The following is a 15,975-nucleotide window of genomic DNA, read 5'->3' on the forward strand; positions in this document are numbered from 1 at the left end:
CACTTATTTCTAAGCACTCCTGTGCCCAAAGCTTGGTCAGTTTAATAGAAATTAGACAATATTCTCTGAGGGACACTTTAATGCCTTATCATACAATGCTTATCAGGTGACAGTGGTGTTCCTATATGCAGGTTCTGGGTTCCCAGTGTAGTGAGCTATAGACTGAGATAGTAGTCTGCTAACGCAGTCACATCCTTCCCCATCATCTCATCTGTCACTTGCTGAGGTTTGGATGTATCTTAGAACTGGGGAGCCTCTGTCCTCTCCTCAGGTACCGCAGCCAGAGAGGGAGCTTTGTGGTTGCTGTGAGCAACAGTAAATCTACTCATTCTCAGAGCTTCCTCGTAGCAAGGGGGCGTCTCAGGCCCAGGTGGGGGAATGGCTCCGTGGCAGTGGGACACAGTAAATATCCTGCGCGCAGCTGGGCCGAACACGGACTGCAGGGCTGCAAAGAGGGAAGAAAAGAACATACAATGCATGATGCGTGTGCATGGGGAAGGGGGTCTGAGTTTATTCTAAGACCTTTTTAATAGGAAAATAATCTACTACTTCTGCACAAGAAGTTTATATACATAACCTTTATATGGTGAGGTGCCCAAACCATGTAACTAATCATGTAATGTATTTAATACAATAATATCTGCTGAATAAAGTAATACTTCTAAATGGTTCCCTAGAAATGGTGTGGGCTGGTTTATAGCGTGTGATTTATGCACTGGTTACTGGGTAAATATGGTTACAGAGATATTGCAGGGATGGGTCTGCACCAGTTAGCTAGTAGTTATTATAGTATTTTGAAAATAAGAAATTGAAGAGGGCACTTTAACAGCTAACACAACATAAGTAAAATTATATATAGAGAGAGAGAGAGACACACAGACAGACAGACAGACAGAGAGAGAGAGAGACTGTCCCAACTAATATATGGTCAAAGATTAAAAAATGCAATAATTCAAAATCAGTGTGATGTAAGGAAAAAGGAAAAGATTTATTCAACAGTAACTAGCTCAGAATCAATCTGAATTTTAAATATATTTATAGCAGCAAAAACAAGGTTTATAAAAACATTTCTATAAAACCATAATAAAAGAAAAGATAAAAGGGACGTCTCCCTGTATTTCTAATTTCCCTTGAGTAGATCACTTAAAGTTTATGTAAAATATGAAAATATCCTGAGCAACCAAAGATACCGCTATTTCTGACAGGTGGTTTGTGTACAGTGTAAACTTTCTGCAAACATTAGCACAGTGAAAACCAGCGTGTGTAGCACAAACATAAGAATTGCTCACAGTACCTTTATCCGCACCCTGTTTCGCATTTTTACAGACCTTCAGTAGTTTGGGGTATCTCTCCGACCATTACTTACAGCAGGTGTTCTAAATTAAGTTGTCTACCGCGTAGGAAATAGAAATGTGACTACCGCGTCACTTCCGGTGACTTTAATCAGCTGATGGAGGTTTGTGGCGCTCACTGCTCATGTGCTAGAGGCCCAACCTCCTACAAACAGCTGTTTAAGGCAGAATTTGTGACAACTTTACGGTGTTCTAAAATAAGTTGTCACCTATTCTGCCTTAAACAGCTGTTTGTAGGAGGTTGGGCCTCTAGCGCATGAGCAGTGAGCGGCACAAACCTCCAGCAGCTGTTTACACGTCACCGGAAGTGACAAGGTCGTCACATTCCTATGGTAGACAACTTCATTTAAGACACAGGCGATGCACTCTCCATCTCCACACAGTTCCTTGTTTGGCATTTCAAACAGCTGGTTGCGGTCCCGGTCATGTGACCAATTGTTGCAGTTCTAATTGGCTATTACGTTTTGCAGTTGAGAAAGTGTTTTGGAATTTTAGCAATTCTATTCCATCCGTATATCATAGTATCCCATAGGCACTAGACAGTTTGTCAATGCATTTTGCCCGTGTCTCAGGGCTTTATCAGTCATGGGCTGGTTTATAGCGTGTGATTTATGCACTGGTTACTGGGTAAATATGGTTACAGAGACGTTGCAGCCAAGGGACTTTTTAGCTGGTTTTTATTCACAGAAGAATTCAGCCCAGGAGAAAGGAAACAAAGTTTCCTACAAAGTTAAATATCCGGACTGATGATCCCACGGAGGTTTGAGTTGAACCCTCACAGATAACGAGGTGATCAGCCACTGACTGTCTACACTATATACAGTATATGTGCCTGTAAAGTAGTTTATTCCTGTAAGTAGCAGCCTATTTACGAGGGGCTGTAATAAAAGATTTTTGTTATAATGCACTTACATGCGTTTCTGCGCTCTTCTTGTGTTTTAATCTTTTGGTGCCTTTTATTTGAGTTTGTGGACATTATAATACTGATGTATTGTACTGAGGTATACTTGTGAACACCACACTGATTGTTACATGTGATTAGACATACTGATGTATTGTACTGAGGTATACTTGTGAACACCACACTGATTGTTACATGTGATTAGACATACTGATGTATTGTACTGAGGTATACTTGTGAACACCACACTGATTGGTACATGTGATTAGACATACTGATGTATTGTACTGAGGTATACTTGTGTGAACACCACACTGATTGTTACATGTGATTAGACATACTGATGTATTGTACTGAGGTATGCTTGTGAACACCACACTGATTGTTACATGTGATTAGACATACTGATGTATTGTACTGAGCTATACTTGTGAACACCACACTGATTGTTACATGTGATTAGACATACTGATATATTGTACTGAGGTATACTTGTGAACACCACACTGATTGTTACATGTGATTAGACATACTGGTGTATTGTACTGAGCTATACTTGTGAACACCACACTGATTGGTACATGTGATTAGACATACTGATGTATTGTACTGAGGTATACTTGTGAACACCACACTGATTGTTACATGTGATTAGACATACTGATATATTGTACTGAGGTATACTTGTGAACACCACACTGATTGTTACATGTGATTAGACATACTGGTGTATTGTACTGAGCTATACTTGTGAACACCACACTGATTGGTACATGTGATTAGACATACTGATGTATTGTACTGAGGTATACTTGTGAACACCACACTGATTGTTACATGTGATTAGACATACTGATGTATTGTACTGAGGTATACTTGTGAACACCACACTGATTGTTACATGTGATTAGACATACTGATGTATTGTACTGAGGTATACTTGTGTGAACACCACACTGATTGTTACATGTGATTAGACATACTGATGTATTGTACTGAGGTATACTTGTGTGAACACCACACTGATTGTTACATGTGATTAGACATACTGATGTATTGTACTGAGGTATACTTGTGAACACCACACTGATTGTTACATGTGATTAGACATACTGATGTATTGTACTGAGCTATACTTGTGAACACCACACTGATTGTTACATGTGATTAGACATACTGATGTATTGTACTGAGGTATACTTGTGAACACCACACTGATTGTTACATGTGATTAGACATACTGATGTATTGTACTGAGGTATACTTGTGAACACCACACTGATTGTTACATGTGATTAGACATGCTGATGTATTGTACTGAGGTATACTTGTGAACACCACACTAATTGGTACATGTGATTAGACATACTGATGTATTGTACTGAGGTATACTTGTGAACACCACACTGATTGTTACATGTGATTAGACATACTGATGTATTGTACTGAGGTATACTTGTGAACACCACACTGATTGTTACATGTGATTAGACATACTGATGTATTGTACTGAGGTATACTTGTGAACACCACACTGATTGGTACATGTGATTAGACATACTGGTGTATTGTACTGAGGTATACTTGTGAACACCACACTGATTGTTACATGTGATTAGACATACTGATGTATTGTACTGAGGTATACTTGTGAACACCACACTGATTGTTACATGTGATTAGACATGCTGATGTATTGTACTGAGGTATACTTGTGAACACCACACTAATTGGTACATGTGATTAGACATACTGATGTATTGTACTGAGGTATACTTGTGAACACCACACTGATTGTTACATGTGATTAGACATACTGATGTATTGTACTGAGGTATACTTGTGAACACCACACTGATTGTTACATGTGATTAGACATACTGATGTATTGTACTGAGGTATACTCGTGAACACCACACTGATTGTTACATGTGATTAGACATACTGGTGTATTGTACTGAGGTATACTTGTGAACACCACACTGATTGTTACATGTGATTAGACATACTGATGTATTGTACTGAGGTATACTTGTGAACACCACACTGATTGTTTTATGTGATTAGACATACTGATATATATATATATCTCTTCATACAGTGAATATAAGTGATATTGGTCATTCTACCTCTAACCACCTATTCATTGAAGGAGGCAGCGCTTAGTGTTCTTTTCTGTAACTTAAAATATATATAATATACAGAGAGGTTGGGAAGGTAGCACTGGCATTAATGTAAAATCTGTACATCTATTATACATGTGCATGTGCCGTAAAATGCACATATGTCAGGCTGTAAAGGCCTGTAGGTTAGGGTTGCCACCTCGGCCATGTTTTCTTGGACACTTATGAGTTACACATGCTGCAGGGTGTGCAGGGAGGAACATGAATAATGCTGTCCAGGTTCACAATTTTTGTGCTGTCAAGCAGCATTATGCATGTTTCCCTCTGCCCACCCTGTAGCATGTGTAATTTATAAGTGTCCAGGAAAACATGGCTGAGGTGGCAACCCACTGATTGTTACATGTGATTAGACATACTGGTGTATTGTACTGAGCTATACTTGTGAACACCACACTGATTGGTACATGTGATTAGACATACTGATGTATTGTACTGAGGTATACTTGTGAACACCACACTGATTGTTACATGTGATTAGACATACTGATGTATTGTACTGAGGTATACTTGTGAACACCACACTGATTGTTACATGTGATTAGACATACTGATGTATTGTACTGAGGTATACTTGTGTGAACACCACACTGATTGTTACATGTGATTAGACATACTGATGTATTGTACTGAGGTATACTTGTGTGAACACCACACTGATTGTTACATGTGATTAGACATACTGATGTATTGTACTGAGGTATACTTGTGAACACCACACTGATTGTTACATGTGATTAGACATACTGATGTATTGTACTGAGGTATACTTGTGAACACCACACTGATTGTTTTATGTGATTAGACATACTGATGTATTGTACTGAGGTATACTCGTGAACACCACACTGATTGTTACATGTGATTAGACATACTGATGTATTGTACTGAGGTATACTCGTGAACACCACACTGATTGTTACATGTGATTAGACATACTGATGTATTGTACTGAGGTATACTTGTGAACACCACACTGATTGTTACATGTGATTAGACATACTGGTGTATTGTACTGAGGTATACTTGTGAACACCACACTGATTGTTACATGTGATTAGACATACTGATGTATTGTACTGAGGTATACTCGTGAACACCACACTGATTGTTACATGTGATTAGACATACTGATGTATTGTACTGAGGTATACTTGTGAACACCACACTGATTGTTTTATGTGATTAGACATACTGATGTATTGTACTGAGCTATACTTGTGAACACCACACTGATTGTTACATGTGATTAGACATGCTGATGTATTGTACTGAGGTATACTTGTGAACACCACACTGATTGTTACATGTGATTAGACATGCTGATGTATTGTACTGAGGTATACTCGTGAACACCACACTGATTGTTACATGTGATTAGACATACTGATGTATTGTACTGAGGTATACTCGTGAACACCACACTGATTGTTACATGTGATTAGACATACTGGTGTATTGTACTGAGGTATACTTGTGAACACCACACTGATTGTTACATGTGATTAGACATACTGATGTATTGTACTGAGGTATACTTGTGAACACCACACTGATTGTTTTATGTGATTAGACATACTGATATATTGTACTGAGGTATACTTGTGAACACCACACTGATTGTTACATGTGATTAGACATACTGATGTATTGTACTGAGGTATACTTGTGAACACCACACTGATTGGTACATGTGATTAGACATACTGATGTATTGTACTGAGGTATACTTGTGAACACCACACTGATTGTTACATGTGATTAGACATACTGGTGTATTGTACTGAGCTATACTTGTGAACACCACACTGATTGTTACATGTGATTAGACATACTGGTGTATTGTACTGAGGTATACTTGTGAACACCACACTGATTGTTACATGTGATTAGACATACTGATGTATTGTACTGAGGTATACTTGTGTGAACACCACACTGATTGTTACATGTGATTAGACATACTGATGTATTGTACTGAGGTATACTTGTGAACACCACACTGATTGTTACATGTGATTAGACATACTGATGTATTGTACTGAGGTATACTTGTGAACACCACACTGATTGTTTTATGTGATTAGACATACTGATATATATATATATCTCTTCATACAGTGAATATAAGTGATATTGGTCATTCTACCTCTAACCACCTATTCATTGAAGGAGGCAGCGCTTAGTGTTCTTTTCTGTAACTTAAAATATATATAATATACAGAGAGGTTGGGAAGGTAGCACTGGCATTAATGTAAAATCTGTACATCTATTATACATGTGCATGTGCCGTAAAATGCACATATGTCAGGCTGTAAAGGCCTGTAGGTTAGGGTTGCCACCTCGGCCATGTTTTCTTGGACACTTATGAGTTACACATGCTGCAGGGTGTGCAGGGAGGAACATGAATAATGCTGTCCAGGTTCACAATTTTTGTGCTGTCAAGCAGCATTATGCATGTTTCCCTCTGCCCACCCTGTAGCATGTGTAATTTATAAGTGTCCAGGAAAACATGGCTGAGGTGGCAACCCTACTGTAGGTCCTTATGCCTGGGGTGTTTCTACCTGTAGGAGCTCGTGCCTGGTGTGTTATTACCTGTATGTGCTCGTGCCTGGTGTGTTATTACCTGTAGGAGCTCGTGCCTGGTGTGTTATTACCTGTATGTGCTCGTGCCTGGTGTGTTATTACCTGTAGGTGCTCGTACCTGGTGTGTTATTACCTGTAGGTGCTCGTGCCTGGTGTGTTATTACCTGTAGGTGCTCGTACCTGGTGTGTTATTACCTGTAGGTGCTCGTACCTGGTGTGTTATTACCTGTAGGTGCTCGTACCTGGTGTGTTATTACCTGTAGGTGCTCGTGCCTGGTGTGTTATTACCTGTAGGTGCTCGTGCCTGGTGTGTTATTACCTGTAGGTGCTCGTACCTGGTGTGTTATTACCTGTAGGTGCTCGTGCCTGGTGTGTTATTACCTGTATGTGCTCGTACCTGGTGTGTTATTACCTGTAAGGTGCTCGTACCTGGTGTGTTATTACCTGTAGGTGCTCGTACCTGGTGTGTTATTACCTGTAGGTGCTCGTGCCTGGTGTGTTATTACCTGTAGGTGCTCGTGCCTGGTGTGTTATTACCTGTAGGTGCTCGTGCCTGGTGTGTTATTACCTGTAGGTGCTCGTACCTGGTGTGTTATTACCTGTAAGGTGCTCGTACCTGGTGTGTTATTACCTGTAAGGTGCTCGTACCTGGTGTGTTATTACCTGTAAGGTGCTCGTACCTGGTGTGTTATTACCTGTATGTGCTCGTACCTGGTGTGTTATTACCTGTAAGGTGCTCGTACCTGGTGTGTTATTACCTGTAAGGTGCTCGTACCTGGTGTGTTATTACCTGTAGGTGCTCGTACCTGGTGTGTTATTACCTGTATGTGCTCGTGCCTGGTGTGTTATTACCTGTAGGTGCTCGTACCTGGTGTGTTATTACCTGTATGTGCTCGTACCTGGTGTGTTATTACCTGTAGGTGCTCGTACCTGGTGTGTTATTACCTGTATGTGCTCGTACCTGGTGTGTTATTACCTGTAGGTGCTCGTGCCTGGTGTGTTATTACCTGTAGGTGCTCGTACCTGGTGTGTTATTACCTGTAGGTGCTCGTACCTGGTGTGTTATTACCTGTAGGTGCTCGTGCCTGGTGTGTTATTACCTGTAGGTGCTCGTGCCTGGTGTGTTATTACCTGTAGGTGCTCGTACCTGGTGTGTTATTACCTGTAGGTGCTCGTACCTGGTGTGTTATTACCTGTAGGTGCTCATACCTGGTGTGTTATTACCTGTATGTGCTCGTACCTGGTGTGTTATTACCTGTAGGTGCTCGTACCTGGTGTGTTATTACCTGTATGTGCTTGTACCTGCTGTGTTATTACCTGTAGGTGCTCGTACCTGGTGTGTTATTACCTGTAGGTGCTCGTACCTGGTGTGTTATTACCTGTAGGTGCTCGTGCCTGGTGTGTTATTACCTGTAGGTGCTTGTACCTGCTGTGTTATTACCTGTATGTGCTCGTACCTGGGGTGTTATTACCTGTATGTGCTCGTACCTGAGGTGTTATTACCTGTATGTGCTCGTACCTGGGGTGTTAATACCTGTAGGGGCTCGTACCTGGTGTGTTATTACCTGTAGGTGCTCGTACCTGGGGTGTTAATACCTGTAGGTGCTCGTACCTGGGGTGTTAATACCTGTAGGTGCTTGTACCTGGTGTGTTATTACCTGTAGGTGCTTGTGCCTGAGGTGTGTTATCTGTAATTGCTTGTGCATGCGGTGTCATTATCTGTAGGTGCTCGTGCCTGGGGTGTTATTACCTATAGGTGCTCATGCCTTGCAGTGTGAGCGTTTTGCTTATAGGTGCTCATGCCTTGGAGTGTGAGTATTTTGCTTATAGGTACTCATGCCTTGGAGTGTGAGTGTTTTGCTTATAGGTGCTCATGCCTTGGAGTGTGAGTGTTTTGCCTATAGGTGCTCATGCCTGGAAGTGTGAGTGTTTTGCTTATAGGTGCTCATGCCTTGGAGTGTGAGTGTTTTGCTTATAGGTGCTCATGCCTGGAAGTGTGAGTGTTTTGCTTATAGGTGCTCATGCCTTGGAGTGTGAGTGTTTTGCTTATAGGTGCTCATGCCTTGGAGTGTGAGTGTTTTGCTTATAGGTGCTCATGCCTGGAAGTGTGAGTGTTTTGCTTATAGGTGCTCATGCCTTGGTGTGTGAGTGTTTTGCTTATAGGTACTCATGCCTTGGAGTGTGAGTGTTTTGCTTATAGGTGCTCATGCCTTGGAGTGTGAGTGTTTTGCCTATAGGTGCTCATGCCTGGAAGTGTGAGTGTTTTGCTTATAGGTGCTCATGCCTTGGAGTGTGAGTGGTTTGCTTATAGGTGCTCATGCCTGGAAGTGTGAGTGTTTTGCTTATAGGTGCTCATGCCTTGGAGTGTGAGTGTTTTGCTTATAGGTGCTCATGCCTTGGAATGTGAGTGTTTTGCTTATAGGTACTCATGCCTTGGTGTGTGAGTGTTTTGCTTATAGGTACTCATGCCCTGGAGTGTGAGGGTTTTACTTATAGGTGCTCATGCCTTGGAGTGTCAGTGTTTTGCTTATAGGTGCTCATGCCCTGGAGTGTGAGTGTTTTGCTTATAGGTGCTCATGCCTTGGTGTGTGAGTGTTTTGCTTATAGGTACTCATGCCCTGGAGTGTGAGGGTTTTACTTATAGGTGCTCATGCCTTGGAGTGTGAGTGTTTTGCTTATAGGTGCTCATGCCCTGGAGTGTGAGTGTTTTGCTTATAGGTACTCATGCCTTGGTGTGTGAGTGTTTTGCTTATAGGTGCTCATGCCTTGGTGTGTGAGTGTTTTGCTTATAGGTGCTCATGCCTTGGTGTGTGAGTGTTTTGCTTATAGGTACTCATGCCTTGGAGTGTGAGTATTTTGCTTATAGGTGCTCATGCCCTGGAGTGTGAGTGTTTTGCTTATAGGTACTCATGCCTTGTTGTGTGAGTGTTTTGCTTATAGGTGCTCATGCCTTGGTGTGTGAGTGTTTTGCTTATAGGTGCTCATGCCTTGGAGTGTGAGTGTTTTGCTTATAGGTGCTCATGCCCTGGAGTGTGAGTGTTTTGCTTATAGGTACTCATGCCTTGGTGTGTGAGTGTTTTGCTTATAGGTGCTCATGCCTTGGTGTGTGAGTGTTTTGCTTATAGGTGCTCATGCCTTGGAGTGTGAGAGTTTTGCTTATAGGTGCTCATGCCTTGGAGTGTGAGTGTTTTGCTTATAGGTACTCATGCCTTGGTGTGTGAGTGTTTTGCTTATAGGTGCTCATGCCTTGGTGTGTGAGTGTTTTGCTTATAGGTGCTCATGCCTTGGAGTGTGAGTGTTTTGCTTATAGGTGCTCATGCCTTGGAGTGTGAGTGTTTTGCTTATAGGTGCTCATGCCTGGGAGTCATAATAGTGGGACATATTACTGAATGAATTATAGTGTATCAGGAATGAGGGGAAGCTCAAGTTAGTGAACTAATTGCTTCCAGTTAAACTTTCATGTTTATCTATACTGCCATCTAGTGTTCATTTTATAAATTTCATTTTCAATAAATAGAAATTTGACTAAATATAAAGCGGTTCTTCACATTCGGCTAGATTATGAGTTTTGCTTTACGGTTTTAACGCTGAAAAAATTGCCATTTCAGCTTAAAAACAGTAATGCAACCATTACGAGTCTTGTTGATATAGCTTTTCCGCAAGCATTTTAGCTTGTAAGGAAACGTCAATCCCGAATTAAAAAAAATGTCATTTTTGCGTGGGATTTCCATAGCGCCGGTATTACAGGTTGTGCAGTGAGGCTAAAATGCTTGCGTTACAGCCTATACCGCCACGATCCATACCGCCACGATCCATACCACCATCTGAGAGCAGTAGTTATGGATTTTGTGTAACAAAAATGTTTCACAAAACTCATAACTAAACTGTTACAAAGTACACTAACACCCAAAAACGACCTATTAACCCCTAAACCGAGGCCCCCGCATCGCAAACGCTATTAATCTGACGCCCGCCCACCCACATCTCTGCCACTATAATAAAGTTATTAACCCCTATTCCGCCTGTTACCCGCCACTGCCACCACTAACTATACCTATTAATCCCTAAACCGCCAGCCCCCCCCACATCCCCACTAATACATTTTACTATTAACCCCTAAACCTATCACACCCTAACTTTAAATTAAAATTACAATATCCCTATCTTAAAATAAATAAATACTTACCTGTGAAATTAAAAAAACCTAAGTTTAAACTAACAATTAACCTAACATAACTATTATACTAAAATTAAAATAACTACCAATTAAAAAAAACTAAATAATACATTAAAAAATACCTAACACTACTAAACAATTTAAGTCTAAAATTACAAAAAATAAAAAATTCTAAATTACGAAAAATAACAAACAAGCACCTAGATTACGAGTTTTGCGTTAGGCTTAAAAAGCAGCGTTGGCCGGTCCTAACGCTGCTTTTTAACGCCCGCCGGTATTACGAGTCTTGCAGGTACAGGTGTACCGCTCACTTTTTTGTCCAGACTTGGCAATACCGCAAATCCACTTACGTAAATTGCATATCCTATTTTTTCAATGGGACTTGCATAGTGCCAGTATTACGAGTCTGACAAAAATTGAGCGGTAGACCCTCTTCTGTCAAGACTGGTACCGCATTTTAAAGTCAGTAGTTAAGAGTTTTACACTACAAAGCCGTAGCATAAAACTCTTAACTAAAGTGCTAAAAAGTACACTAACATGCATAAACTACCTATTAACCTCTAAACCGAGGCCCTCCCGCATCGCAAACACTAAAATAAAATTATTAACCCCTAATTTGCCGAACCGGACATCGCCACCACTATAATAAATATATTAACCACTAAACCGCCGCACTCCCGCCTCGCAAACATTAGTTAAATATTATTAACCCCTAATCTGCCGTCCCTTACATCGCAGGCACCTACCTACATTTATTAACCCCTAATCTGCCGCCCCCAACGTCGCTGCCACTATACTAAAGTTATTAGCCCCTAAATCCAAGTCTAACCCTAACCCCCCCTAACTTAAATATAATTAAAAGAAATCTAAATAAAAATTACTATCATTAACTAAATTATTCCTATTTAAAACTAAATACTTACCTATAAAATAAACCCTAAGATAGCTACAATATAACTAATAGTTACATTGCAGCTAGATTAGTTTTTTTTTTTTAATTTACAGGCAAGTTTGTATTTATTTTAACTAGGTAGAATAGTTACTAAATAGTTATTAACTATTTAATAACTACCTAGCTAAAATAAATACAAATTTACCTTTAAAATAAAACCTAACCTAAGTTACACTAACACCTAACTCTACACTATAATTAAATTATTTCCTTAAATTAAATACAATTAAATACAATTAAATAAAATTAGCTAAAGTACAAAAAAACCCAAAACACTAAATTACAGAAAATAATAAACAAATTACAAGATTTTTAAACTAATTACACCTAATCTAAACCACCTAACAAAATAAAAAAGCCCCCCAAAATAAAAAAAGCCCTACCCTACACTAAATTACAAATAGCCCTTAAAAGGGCCTTTTGCGGAGCATTGCCCCAAAGTAATCAGCTCTTTTACCTGTAAAAAAAATTACAAATCCCCCCAACATTAAAATCCACCACCCACACAACCAACACTACTCTAAAACCCACCCAATACCCCCTTAAAAAAACCTAACACTAACCCCTTGAAGATCACCTTACCGGGAGACATCTTCATCCAACCGGGCCAAAGTCCTCAACGAAGCTGGGAGAAGTCTTCATCCAAGCCGGGTGAAGTGGTCCTCCAGACGGGCAGAAGTCTTCATCCAGACGGCATCTTCTATCTTCATCCATCCGGCGCGGAGCGGGTCCATCTTCAAGACATCCGACGCGGAGCATCCTCTACATCCGACGGCTAACACTGAATGAAGGTTCTTTTAAATGACGTCATCCAAGATGGCGTCCCTTCAATTCTGATTGGCTGATAGAATTCTATCAGCCAATTGGAATTAAGGTAGAAAAAATCCTATTGGCTGATTGCATCAGCCAATAGGATTTTTTCTACCTTAATTCCGATTGGCTGATAGAATTCTATCAGCCAATCGGAATTGAAGGGACGCCATCTTGGATGACGTCATTTAAAGGAATCTTCATTCCAGAAGAGCCGTCGGATGAAGAGGATGCTCTGCGTCGGATGTCTTGAAGATGGACCTGCTCCGCGCCGGATGGATGAAGATAGAAGATGCCGTCTGGATGAAGACTTCTGCCCGTCTGGAGGACCACTTCACCCGGCTTGGATGAAGACATCTCCCAGCTTCGTTGAGGACTTCGGCCTGGTTGGATAAAGACTTCTCCCGGTAAGGTGATCTTCAAGGGGTTAGTGTTAGTTTTTTTTAAGGGGGTATTGGGTGGGTTTTAGAGTAGGGTTGGTTGTGTGGGTGGTGGGTTTTAATATTGGGGGGGGATTTGTAATTTTTTTTACAGGTAAAAGAGCTGATTACTTTGGGGCAATGCCCCGCAAAAGGCCCTTTTAAGGGCTATTTGTAATTTAGTGTAGGGTAGGGCTTTTTTTATTTTGGGGGGGCTTTTTTATTTTGTTAGGGGGATTAGATTAGGTGTAATTAGTTTAAAAATCTTGTAATTTGTTTATTATTTTCTGTAATTTAGTGGGGTTTTTTTGTACTTTAACTCATTTTATTTAATTGTATTTAATGTAGGGAATTAATTTAATTATAGTGTAGTGTTAGGTGTTAGTGTAACTTAGGTTAGGTTTTATTTTACAGGTCAATTTGTATTTATTTTAGCTAGGTAGTTTATTAAATAGTTAATAACTATTTAGTAACTATTCTACCTAGTTAAAATAAATACAAACTTGCCTGTAAAATAAAAATAAACCCTAAGCTAGATAAAATGTAACTATTAGTTATATTGTAGCTAGCTTAGGGTTTATTTTTATTTATTTTTTTTAATTCTTTTTATTGATTTATCAATTCTTGTTATACAAAGAAAAACAAGGCTGACGTGTACAGGTACAAACAAAACAACAAAAAAAACGAAAAAAAAAACATTAATACAATAGCAGTGAAACGAATCAATCAATAACACAATCTCCATTTTCTGGTATTTCTTATGTTGAAAACATGTACACTCTGTATCACTAAATAATACATACACTGTTGCATTATATATCATCAGCCTGTCTTTTTTTTTTTTAAATTAAACATTACACCTGCAATATCAAAGTGTACAAGAAAAAAAAAAAAAAAAAAAAAAAAAGGGGAAAAGAGCCCCTAAATCCCCCCTCTACGCGCCCCACGGACGAGATAATACCTTGCGCCCAGCTCCCTAGCCAAGATACAACTACAAATATACGCCCTATTATACCGCCGAGTCTAACCAGGATGCCGGGAATTTCCCTAGTAACACTAATTCAGCAAAGCAGGCCGTAGATCGCACCGGGGCGAGAATCTGCCTTTGTATCCGAAGTGGATATGACAAGATAATTGGTAACCATCCCTGCAAGAACTCCTTGGTTCTCTTCTCAGATGCTTCCAGAAGATGATATGACTCAAATATGATTTGACCTTGGATTTCTTTAAAAGACCTCTCAAGGCTCGGTGCTCTCTTCGCTTTCCAATTTAATAAGACAAGATGACGCACGGCTAAAATAATCGTATTCAAAATACAAGTCAATGACCCCAAGTTTCTATGTGTTTCTGTAATTAGTAAAATCACATCTTGGAGTGTAAAAGCAAAATTTACCCCATATAATGTATTAAACCAGTGACCCAATTTACGCCACAACTGATTAATTTTGGGACAGGACCAAAACATATGAAATAAATCAGCCCTAGAATTTGAGCATCTGGGACAGTTATTCGTTCCAATATCAGAAAATTTTTGTAGTTTCAGGGGATGCAAATAAAAATTATTCAAGAGCTTCGTGTGCGATTCCTTCCAGGACATCGAGACCCTACATTTATGAGCCATGTTACAACTCTGTATGATCCTCTCAACGGTAATATCAGTAATAGCCGGAAGCAACCAATTACTTATATTGTGCAGATACTTATCACTTTGTTTAGAAAGCATAATATCATACATTAAAGAGATAGAGGAGCTTCCCATACTACATTTCTTAATTAAAGCTCTGATGAGAGACCATTCTAGTGGCACACTATTCTCCCAGTTTTGCTCACGCATGAAATGGCGAATCTGGAAATAGGCAAATAAATCGGACCTCGGAAGATCATAAGTTTGAAACAAAGACTCAGCAGACTGGATCAAATTATCAGCCCCCAATAATTGCTTAACCAACAACAAGCCTTTATTTCCCCAAGCTTTAAACACCTTATGATATAAGCCCGGGATGAAGTTCGGATTACCCTGAATCGGAAGGTATTCTGAGACAGAGGGATCTACTCCAAGACAAATACAAAACTTCCGCCACGCAACTACAACATTTTTAAAAGATATCATTCTACTAATGTTAGAGGGCAGCTGTTTTGTATTACAATGTAACAGTGCTCTGAGCGCAAATGGGCGAGTATAAAAGGCTTCCTCTTGACTAACTGCTAACCTGTCGGAATCCGCTACCCAATCCAAGGCGAATGTCACCAACGCCGCCGTGTTATAAAGCCTGACATCAGGCAGAGCCAACCCGGCGCGGTTTGATTTCTGCATAAGCTTAGCTAATGCTATCCTGGGTCTCTTATCTTTCCATATAAATTTGGAAAAACAACTATATAAATTCCTAATATCTGCATTGGAAATAAAGAGAGGAAGATTCTGTAACACATAAAGAAGACGGGGAAAAACAATCGTTTTTATTAGATTTACCTTTGCCGAAATTGATAAAGGAAATGAAGCCCATAATTGCAGATCTATTTTAATTTTTTTCAGCAAAGGGACAACATTCGCAATATACCATAATTTCGGATTTTTATGCAACTCAAGCCCCAAATAAT

General features: G+C 39.8%; 1 protein-coding gene across 1 annotated transcript in view; it reads right to left on the bottom strand.

Annotated features, from left to right (window-relative positions):
• Nucleotides 1–239: 239 nt before the first annotated feature.
• The window catches only part of TMEM52B (transmembrane protein 52B), an 84,084-nt gene continuing 68,348 nt past the window's right edge, over nt 240–15,975 (bottom strand). The window contains exon 6 of the mRNA XM_053693043.1: nt 240–445. Coding sequence (XP_053549018.1) covers nt 240–445 — 206 coding nt within the window. The remainder of the gene's footprint in view (nt 446–15,975) is intronic.

Source organism: Bombina bombina, chromosome 9 (assembly GCF_027579735.1).
Source record: "Bombina bombina isolate aBomBom1 chromosome 9, aBomBom1.pri, whole genome shotgun sequence".
NCBI lineage: Eukaryota > Metazoa > Chordata > Amphibia > Anura > Bombinatoridae > Bombina > Bombina bombina.